This window comes from Cryptotermes secundus, unplaced genomic scaffold (assembly GCF_002891405.2).
Source record: "Cryptotermes secundus unplaced genomic scaffold, Csec_1.0 scaffold557, whole genome shotgun sequence".
NCBI lineage: Eukaryota > Metazoa > Arthropoda > Insecta > Blattodea > Kalotermitidae > Cryptotermes > Cryptotermes secundus.
Window position 1 is genome coordinate 895334 of NW_019735564.1, and position 11730 is coordinate 907063.

Genomic DNA, 11730 nt, shown 5'->3' on the forward strand with positions numbered 1-11730 from the left:
TCAGAGACCAAGTTTCACATCCGAACAGAACCACAGGCAAATTATAGTTTTGTATATTCTAATTTTTATGTTTTTAGACAGCAGATGAGAAGACAAAGGTTCTGCACTGAATAGTAGCAAGCATTATGCTAATTCAGTCTCCTCTCAACTTCCTCTTGAATGAAGTTTAGGTTTGTTATAGTTATTCCCAAATATCTGAAATGTGCCTTCTTCATAACATCCATTAGCTATCCTTACATCATGAATTTTGCCTGCATTCCAGTGATGACAACACAGCAACATATACTTAGGTTTCTTTGTGTTTACTTCTAAACCAACATCCTTACGAGTGTCAATTAAAGTTTGTGTGTTCTTCATTATGGTATCTACATTATCACCCATTAAATTCACATCATCAGCACAGACCAATGGCTGATGTGTCCCATTTAATTTCAGTCCAACCTGGTTTTCCTGGACCTTCCTAATGGCATATTCTAAAGCAAAGTTGAAATGCAGTGGCAATAAAGCATCTCCTTGTTTTAGACCATTCTGGACAGGAAAATTATTAGACGAATATTTACCTATAAGGACTTTACTATATGTTTCATTTAAACACATTTTAATCAGCCTAACTAGTTTCATGGATACCCCAAACTCATTCAGAATATCGTCAATACTTCCCTCCTAACTGAATCATAGGCTTTCTTGAAGTCTATGAACAGCTGAAGTACTCTCTCATTGTACTCTCCCTTCTTCTCCAGTATCTGATGAATGCAAAAGATCTGAGCTGCAGTTGATCTTTTATGTCAAAACCCACACTGATGATCCCCAATAATTTCACCTATGTATGAACTTAACCTTGGGAGAAGAATATTGGATAAAATCTTGTATCAATTTGATAGCAGCGATATCCCAGGACAATTACTACAGTCAGTTTTATCACCCTTCTTCTGGTACAATAATATACTCCTTCCAGTGATCAGGATTTCTTTTTCATTATTCCAAATAGAACTAATTAGCTTAGGGATCTTAAAACATAATATTTCACCTCCTATTTGAATAAGTTCTGTGAGTATTTGATCACTACCTGTCGATTTATACCGTTTCGATTTTGCAATAGCAATTTCAACCTCAAAAGGGATGGGATCAGGTAGTAATGGCTCAGTTGTATGTATTTATATCTGCATAACATCACTGACCCTATGTACATTCAATAACTGTGAGAAGTAATTCTTCCACCTACTCAGAATGTTGTTGGAATCTACAAGCAGATCACCATTCTCATCCTTCATGAAGATACTTCCAAGTTGGTAACCTCTCTTAAAGTAATGTTATATTTTAGCGTCCTGTTGCACTGATTTAAGTCCGTGATTTATTTAAACCGTCTTGCAGTGCATACACTCATTTATCTCCTTCTCTCCCTCGCACTACATGTTTCGGCATAATAATGCCATCTTCAGGTGCTTACTTATCCATGCCAAACTAGTTCATTGCATGCCTTGTTCTCATATTAAAATAACTAAAATATGTATCTATCATATACATTGTCAAACGTTAAAAATATTAAAATTGTTCAGGATACCACATCGCTACGTCGCACCTCACTATGCCAGTCACGCCCATTCTCCTCTGTTGGAGCACTCCTTGCTCCTGTGACTGCGTGTGTTATACTGTATAACACATGCAGTCACAGGAGCAAGACACAACAAAAGCACAACACACACAAGATAGTGAAGGAGTGCTCCAACAGAGGAGAATGGGCGTGACTGGCGTAGTGAGGTGCGACGTAGCAATGTGGTATCCTGAACAATTTTAATATTTTTAACGTTTGACAATGTATATGATAGATACATATTTTAGTTATTTTAATATGAGAACAAGGCATGCAATGAATTAGTTTGGTGTGGATAAGTAAGCACCTGAAGATGGCATTATTATGCCTAAACATGTAGTGCGAGGGAGAGAAGGAGATAAATGAGTGTATGCACTGCAAGACGGTTTAAGTAAATCATGGACTCTCTTAAAGTAATTTATTCCTCTATACAGATCTCTAATGATCTTGTTCTTACTGTTCATTGCAAGCTCATCAATTCTGTCTTTCAGATATTCCCTCTTTTTATTCCTGAAATGCCTGCTGGTTTCACATCTTATGTTGTTCAGATTATTCCCATTTATTTTGCTTGGATCTTGTAACTATTGCAATTTGGCTTGTTTTCTTTGGTTTAATAATTTCGATCATCCTTCATCAAACCGTGGCTTATGCTTCTTCGGTTCATGTAACCTAGACTCTCTTTGGCAGACATTTTTATATATTCTCTAATAGTTACCCAAGTATTTTAACATCCACCTCAGTGTCTAAATTTTCCAAAGGCATGAACCTATTTGAGATTTTAACATGCTGCTGCTCTTTACCCTCTAACTCATTTAATTTCCTGAGATTGAACCTCTCCATATGAACTCTATGTGTTGTTTGTTTGCTCACTGCCAGTCTTTCCCTAACCTTTGCCACCACCAGGTAGTGGTCAGTATTACAATCTGCTGCCCCGAATGACTGAACATCAAGTACACTTGAATGCAGTCTCCTTTCTAACAAAATATGTTTGATTTGATTGTGTGTCTTCCCATCAGGAGATGTCCTAGTAAATTTATAGATGTTATGATGTGGGAACATTGTACTTTTGACAGTAAGATTTTTTGATGTGACAAATTTACTGCTCTAACTCCATTATCATTACTAATTTCATGCAAGCTCTCATCCCCAACTGTTGGTTTGAAAATGTCTTCCTTACCTACTCAGGCATTGAAATCTTTTAACAAAATTTATTAAGCAGTAAATAAATCAGCTACTATGGCTACAGTCTGTCATAAATAATATCTAAATATGAATTTATTTATCAGTAAGTTATTAGCATTTATTACTCCAGAATTTGTCTAGAACTGAGAAAAGTATCACTGGAACAAGTGGTCTTGAAAGGGATTGAAACCAAAAAAGCTTATTACCTTAAACCCATTATTGCTGCCTCTTGCATTGCTATGGAACAATACTCGCATCTGTGATCCTGTTGAATTGATCATGGCAGGTAGATCCCTACCACAAAGCTTCAGCAGGGACACCCATTCATCATTCACAAAATCAAACACCTGAAAAGCCATTTAAATTCTGAAAATGCTCAACAATGGAATTCAACATCATAAGGAACATAAATTACAAGCATATGATAAAAGCATAAAGAACAATGTTCACACCTAAGAGAGATGAACTAAGTCAAGACTGCCAAAAAATACCTATTGAGAAACTCCTTACTTAATACTCCTCTTCATGATGGACTAGCCTGTTCTAGTTGGAATCAGCTTGTGAGGGTAATGAAACAAAAGTGCTAATTCCATGTATATATAAATTATATTACTGTGCATTTGAATACAAGAACAAATAATCCACACGAATCTGCCAGTGTGTTTCCTTAATTGAAATTGTGGGTGAATGGAAGTACTTACAGACAGGTATGGTCATTAATTCAAATGCGATCATTCTGACATCAGGGAAAATAAAATTTGTTTATATGAGCAGATTATCACAACAACACACTTTCAAGCATTACATGTAGCATACACTTTAGCCATATTTTAATAACTGCATTTGGGAACCAAGTAACCCCATCTGCCTTCCTGTGGCAGCAAGCTGGCCTACCTGGGGACAAAGAGCCTGGGCTGGCTGACTGGAAGAGGTAGTGCCTAAGGTAAAGTGTGAGCTACCACATTGGGGCCTGCATAGCAGTTAGGTGAGTGGTTCCCTTGGATACAAGGCAACATTCCACTATAAGGCAGCCATTGCTCCACATGCATAGCTTTATGGGGGGGATAGATCTTCCTACAGTGACCAAAATCTCTCAGGGGCTCTAATGAGAGTCCACTGAGGGTGGGGGTTTTTATAAATTGGGGCAAGCAACCAGACCATCGATAAGCAGAACTGGATTGCCTAGTACAGAAGTGGTCAAAAAGATGGTTCCCCTTAAGGAAATGAGGGCTCAGCTGGAGCTCAGTTATAGGTCTAGCCCAGGAGAGTGATCATGGTTCTTCAAAGGACAAGAGATGGGATAGAGGTTTCCCTTCATCAATATACTGGAGGAAGAAAAATTCCCCTTGCACTGGATGGCTCATTTATGTGGTCTCCTGTTGTTATGAAGAGTTTTTGCTACATTACAGGGATCAATTACTGGGTCTTCTGACTCTACAGAAATGGGCATATCTCCCAAGGGCTCTGGTGAGGGGTCCATTGAGGAGAAACTGAAAGAGATTTCTTGATGGGAATGGAAAATCCAGCCATCAGAGAGAACAAATGGAAACTGTGGAATTGGCAGTGGATGGGGGGGTCCTTCTCTCAGGAGGGCCAGGGTCTCAGCTGGGCTCAATTATGGGTCCAGCTATGATGATTGGTTGGAGCTCTGTTATCTCCAGAGCATACAGCAGGGATGGCTTCTGCAATCAGTGTTCCAGCTGGGAACTCTCTCCTTGGTGTGAAGATGCAGCCAAAATCTCCTGGGGGTTCTGTAAGGAGTCTACTAATGGTTAGATTAACATACATCATACTCTAGCCTGCTTCTGTGAGCAAAAACCCTCCACCTTACACAGCTGTTTGATTCACAAAATAACATGGTGGACACACAAGCATCTTTTCAGAATGCTATGCTATGTGTAACAATGACCTACTACCTGCACAAAGTCTTCAGAACATTCTGTTGACTGCTCTATATCAAAGCGCTCTATGAAGCTAAGAGAGATAAAGTAGCCATCTTTCACTTGGATGTCCCATGTACACTCTGAATTTGGTGGATACTTCCCTGGGTATTTAGGGGAAGTAAATGTGTTGCCTTTGGTATGCAGCAGCCCTCCACAACCTGCAACAAAAGCATAAATCATTGCCATGTTAGAAGCCTTACTGGGTGTTATTCCCCTCAATACAACTAATGAACAGAAAAAAGAGAGAGAGAGGGAGAAATAAAGAAAGAAAGAAAAAACGTGAACTATCATAAATAATTAATCAATCCTGTGTAATTAGAATTTGACGATTCAGCATCAAAAATACAAATCCCTCTCATTGGATATGAACCTGAGTCAGTTAAAACCAACCCACATCATTAGATAGATTTACCTTCTACAAATCTATCAACAGTTCAAAAAAGAGTGCTTTTCTCGGGTAGCAAGATTTATAACCACTTACCGTCAAACATTAAATTGCTATCCAAAGATATTAAAGAATTCAAATTTTATTAAAAAGCTATCTCACTGAACATGTTTTTTATAGTATTGATGAATATTATAAATCAACTTCTCAATGAACACTTTGTCTTGATTGTCTCTCCTACAGATAATATAATCACACAGTTTATGTACTGACTACAACTGTATCAGTGTTTGTATTATTGTTTGTATTATTGTATAGGACTGTACTAATTTATAGAAGTTATAGAAGAATAAATAGAAGTGGTCCCAAAACCGACCCTTAGGAACCTCTTGCTTAACTCTTTCCCAAGATGAAAAATAGTCCTGACCATCATTAGTTTTAAGGTACACACTCTGTTTTCTATCCAGAGTGTACGTGCACAGTCAACAAGTTTACTTCTATATAATAACTGAAAGCTGAAATGGCACTGTCCCTCATATATGGTCTGTCATGCAACTTTCTAGATGTAGATGGTGCGATTATTTTGTGATAAGGGTGCTGTGTCAATATTTCCTGCTAACAATGATCCAAAAGGAAATCTACAGATTCAAAATTAACTTCTAAATGACACTAAATTAATTATTTCAAAGTACTGTGTTGATTTAAAGAAACAATATTCAAAAGAAATTCCAAGAATGTGCTTTGTAACTTACCTGACTTGCATTTGGGGCTTCAAATTCACTTACACTTGGTTACCACTTAATTAGTAATTGTCACCAGTAATATTTTATTAATTATTATGTTTCATAATTGTTGTAAATGAATATACCTGTAGAACCATTTAGTTTCCCAGAGAAGGGCTTCATCTAAATGTGCATCATAAAACCTGAACTTTCCTGATAAGAACTAGACAGACACACAATTCTACATCCTCTGACAACAGTTGATGACAATCCTATATCACATTTGTATGCCCACCTTACATAAACACCTTAGAGAGAATTAGATCCTCCTATTTATGTATATGAATTTATTTTCAATGTAGGTCATATGTTCTGAAAAGTGAAAGAAACTAACGAGTTCTTAGAAGCATCTGTTTGAAACTCATCTAATCTCTCCTTTAAAAGAATGATAAAGCTCTCCCTGTAACAGGCCAAGGAAGCCTATATGATTCTGAGATGTAGAGGCTCCCACATTTTCTAGAACATCGGCTCTCAGATGGTTGTGAGGTTGTCAGTCTTACATACCAGCTGCCCTTTAACTCCCCAGGAAAATTCCTGGTACTCATTTCTGTTAAAGGCTGAGTCGACTGCAGGGCCATAGTGCAGCTGGAAGGATTAGGTAAATTAAAAAATTCAATAACCTTATTGGAATTTTAACCTGCAACCTTCCAGCTTGTAGTATAGTGTCTCAACAAACTATAGTACCATGTGCCCCTGATCTCTCCTTTAATATTCCAAAATATGAAACCATATTGAAATGACTGAAGGTTAATGTTTCTGAATAAAATGTATTTTATATATATAAATTTTTGGTATAATGAACCATTTATGAGAAAATTGATAAAGTTTGATTTAAGCTTCATGTAAGGTATTATTTATATTTTCACACTGTCTTCAGACTGTTGTGTGTACCACTGCAATACACAGCAAATTGACATAGCTTATCAGGGATTTATATCGAATAATACATATCAAAATTAAATTCACTTTGCAACCTTTGGCAAAGGCCCTCAATACAAAATTTTGCCAAGATCAGTTTCAGAAATGAAGCATGTGAATACAGAAATGTCCCCATTATGCAACCATATTATGCACTTTGTTCAAATAATCTACAAATTCAGTGGTTTCAGATTAAGAGCTCTGTTTGCTATCTGATTTGATGCTGGTTTCTTGCTACGCTTATTCTTTGACCCTAAAGATGGAGGCAATATGTTCCTCCGAAATGTTGGTTAACTTTCAACGGACTACATGACATTATATCCAAAAAGACAGTAATCTTAAAATTCTTACGGATCACATTTTTTAAATACCGTTTAAAATAAAGTTATAGATATGCAATTGGTTCTCTGTCTTTCTGATCCCCGAACATTTACAAGTAATAATGAACATGGTGAAGAACTTGTGAGCCATGTTTACATATGCCTTGATTGTAGTTGTTCTGGTACCATCCGATGGCCAGGCACTCACCTTCCCTGTTCTCCCCCCCCCCAATTGTTCTAGTATACTCTGTCTGCCAGCTTGGTCCGGATAAATGGAGTGAGAACCCTTCTCAGTGGGTCACCAGGCATCAGAGGTAGGTGGGAGTTCGGTTTTGAAAACCCATTCAAAATTCTGCTTTGGTCTGTTGTTTTGACCATCAGGGGCTCTGACCACCTTGCGGAAGAGAGATAAATGTTGGGCGTTCAGTTAAATACTGTGATATCATTGGGGCTTCCTTAGTGCCCCCTTTGTATGGTAGTAATTATCTCCTGCATGCGTATGTTGTTAAGTGAGTCGAGCTGAGATATATATTATGTTTTTTCTTGTCAGCATTGCCCCAAGAATGTGTTTCTGGAGGGCTAGTTAATGAGATTACAAGAAGGTAGTTATATACCTCTAGAGCAAAGATTATTCAGCGCTCTGAGTTCTTGTCAATTACATACTCTTATTGTATTTTTGTTTGTGATTTATTTTGTACTCTACAAGCAGCTGAGTGCAAGAGTGAACAATAATATTCAATTTGTTGATATGAGTGTTTAGTTACTGTTATTTAATTTTGTGTTAATGTTGTTGTTCTTATTGTTATTAAATACTTAGCACTGAAGAAGAACCTTTCTCTGAATCACTGCTAGCTTGGACACCCCAGACTAACTGGGGGGGGGGGCATTTGGAACACAAAAAGTGAATCAGGGACAATGGCAGCAATCCCCCTCCTGGAAATTCAGTAGGGTAGAGAGGGGAGGAGCTGCTCACTTGGATCAAGAAATAAGTGTAATTTATTTTTATTATTTCAGAAGAATTCTATTTACCTATATTTTACTGGACTGTGTATGCATGCTTTTAATTAGCTTTTTGTTCTGATGTTCACGTCCCTGATTTAGACAGGAAACAGTATAATATTTTATGTGATTCTTTACTGGTATTCAATATGGCACCATCATTGACCACTGAAGTAAACATAATGTGTCATGAAATATGGACTGCAGGTTGACATTAACATGCTGAAAATTGGAGATAAAAGACCAACCTTCACAAGCCACCCCATATGAGAACTGTACCTCTTTAAATACATACAATCTGTGAGTACAGTGTTGAAAATTCACCTTCAAACACAGACTCCAGCCTCAGGACAAATCCTTGGTCTTCATTGGAACCATCAGAATAGAATTCAATCCATAAAGCATTGGATTCTGACAGAACTGGCATTGGGATGTTGGTACCACAGTATGTGTTGATGAGTGGAGATGACGGACGTGGTCCATTCCGAATACGAAGGTAATCATGGCTGCAGTCACTCTCAAGCCTCATGGCGACGAATGTTATCTGTACCATCAACATGGTTGAAACCTCTGATAAATTTCTTAGAAATAAGTAATGAATATGATGTGGCAAAGAGAGAATGGAGGGGTTCAAGGATGTTTTCTCATATAAACTTTCATTTAACAGTAAAGTATGAACATTACATACAAAACAAGTTTCTTAAATGAAAATCTAGTCAAACTACCAAATTAAAATTATGATAATTAGGTGTTCATCATAACTTGTACTCTTTATCAAGTATAATTAAAATGATCAAGTGAAGGAGGATGAGATGGGCAGGGCATGTAGTATGTATGTAACATGGGAATGAAGAGGAATACATATAGGATTTTGGTCAGAAAGCCATAAGGACAGAGACGACTAGAAAGACCTAGACATTGGTGGGAGAATAAGATTAAGATGACTCTTAGAAAGAAAGGATGGGGTGGTATGGACTGAATTGATCTGGCTCAGGATAGGGACCAGTGGATGGCTTTTGTGAACATGGTAACAAACCTTAAGGTTCCATAAATGTTGGTAATGTCATAAGTGGCTGAACAACTGGCGGTTTCTCAAGAAGGGCCCAGCTCTGTGGAACTCTTAGAGCACTAGTAACATGTATTACTACATACAACACCTATGTATTCAATAAAGACATTATTATTATTATTATTATTATTATTGTAACGTGTTTACGTTACTGAAGACGCCGTAGAGATGGTTAATTGGTTTATTTAACAATCTACAAATAACGGCTACAATTAATTATCACACAGTTGCGGGGTTTCACGACTTATAACCCTAATCGCATTAATCTGTTACCGCTGTTGCGGGGTTTCACACTTTATAACCCAATGCGCAAATCAGCTCACTCTGGGTTCAGTAGTCCACACGTTGACAGTAGGGGAGCTATGTATCACTGTATCACACACTCCCAATTACACAATTACACACACGTCTGTAGCTCGTAACTTGCGAACTGAGAACTCGTTGGTAACGCACTGACTCACTGACTGACTCAGTACAACTGACTGTGAATAGCCTTCGCTGCTCCTCATGTAGCCTCGATCAGACAATACAGAAAACGGCCTTGTTGCCTGGCGCTGTGTTGCTAGCAGCGCTAGCGGTAGTAACCGTTGTTACTACCGTAACAATCCTGTTGCGTCACCGTTACGTTACCGTGCGGAGGAGGGGGAGGGGAGCGCTGACTCACCCGCCGCGTCACTGCTGCTGGTGGGGGGGGTTCTCGTTTGCGCAACATGTCACATTATTATTATTATTGTGATGTGGATGGCGCCACAGGAAGTAGGGGTCACGTGAACTCTGCGTTCTATCAAGTGACGTCACATACCCCCAATCTTTCCACCATTACACAACGCTCGGTAAACACCCCTCCCCACTAGGCTGTGACATCACGCAACAGGGGAACCCGGGCAGTGACTGTTGCTAGGCAATCGGTAAACACAGCGTCATGCAACAGGGGAGCCCATGTAATGACTGTTGCTAGGCAATCGGTAAACACGAAGTTATGTAACAGTGGTACCTAATCACGTAACTGTTTTCTGTGTTGTCTGTGCCAAGCCTAAATAAGGAGCAGCGATCACTATTCAGAGTAGTGAGTTACTAGAGAGAGTAACCAGTCAGTTTCGATCTAGGAGTTGCCGAGTCAGGTTGTATCAAGTGCATGGCAGTGACTACAGCAGGAGAAGTATTTGTGAAACTGCAGATGGTAGTAGTTGTAAAATTGTCAATTGTATAAGCGTAAGAGCGAATGTGCAATAAATTTGCTAGACCCAAAACGGCGTGAAGTTATTTGTCACGTGACACACCCAACACATGACATTATTATCATTATTATTATTGTTGTTGTTGTTGTTGTTATTATTGCTGCAGCACAGAAAGTCACCATTCATTGAAATAACACCCGAAAGAGAAAAATGCCTGCTTTTAAGTCTCATAATAGAGGCAGTTCCTAAACTGTCATATTTTTATGAAAATTATCTGAAATAACAGAGTAAAGTAAAAAAAAAAGTAAAGCTATCCCTGTAACAGGCCGTGAAGGCCCATATGGTTGTGAGACGTTGAGGGTCCCACATTATCTAGACAATCGGTTCAAAGATGGCAGTAAGGTTGTCAGCCTTACGCGCTGGCCGCGCTTTACTCCCCAGGAAAATTATTTAATTAATTCCTGGTACTCATTTCTGTTAGAGGCTGAGTCGACCCCAGGGCCATAGTGTGGCTGGAAGGATTAGGTCAACTGAAAAAAATTCAATGACCTCATCAGGACTTGAACCCGCGACCTTCTGGCTTGTAGCATAGCCCCTCAACCAACTACGCTACTGTGTACCCCGACATAACAGAGTCCAAATACATTCATTCATCAGTATGAATGTATTTGGACTCTGTTTACTAAAATAATACACTGCCATGAAAGTTCCAAATCATGCATGCCACATACTGCTCACAGAACTCTAGTCTCTAAAACTGATAATTACATGATTACATCCTTAAAGATACTATCTTAATGGCTGCATTACAAGATACCCACATTTATGACAGACCCTGAAGGATATGTGACATCCCACACGCATGCAGTGTTTGGCGGGTACATCCCATTGGATGCCATAGGACTTGTCACCACCTCTACAGGACCAGAGATTGAACCTCCACAATCAAATGTGGAATACTGCAACATGAAGTCCACTGTTCCACTAGAACTCTGTGTTGCCTGTAACAGTATCATTCAAACTTGTAATATAAGATCATAGAAATAATTCATTTTGTGATAAATTAGCTAGTATACTGTGAATACCTATTGCTCTCAGTTTCATCTGTCCACTGAAATATATGACTCTAAGAGGACAAAACAATTTTGATATTTGAGTTGCAGATACAAATGATGAATGCTATAAACCCAAGTCATCCTGCCCATAGCCTGTTGGTATAATGACTGAGCTATCCTGGCTTCTCACTGAATTCAAATAGTACTTACTTTATAACATCATATTTGATGAAATTTCTTAACTGTACAGAACAAAAATTTAGACTTGGTCTCATCTTGATAGGATGAATAAATGATGGCGGCGGCGG

General features: G+C 38.5%; 1 protein-coding gene across 3 annotated transcripts in view; it reads right to left on the reverse strand.

Annotated features, from left to right (window-relative positions):
* Nucleotides 1-11730, reverse strand: part of LOC111869610 (cubilin) — a 253251-nt gene that overhangs the window by 54119 nt on the left and 187402 nt on the right. For all 3 annotated transcript variants that reach the window (XM_033753496.1, XM_023861259.2, XM_023861260.2), the window contains exons 52-55: nt 11189-11368; nt 8445-8664; nt 4690-4874; nt 2980-3120 (exon numbers count right to left, since the gene is read on the reverse strand). In XM_033753496.1, the coding sequence (XP_033609387.1) occupies nt 2980-3120; nt 4690-4874; nt 8445-8664; nt 11189-11368 (726 nt within the window). The remainder of the gene's footprint in view (nt 1-2979; nt 3121-4689; nt 4875-8444; nt 8665-11188; nt 11369-11730) is intronic.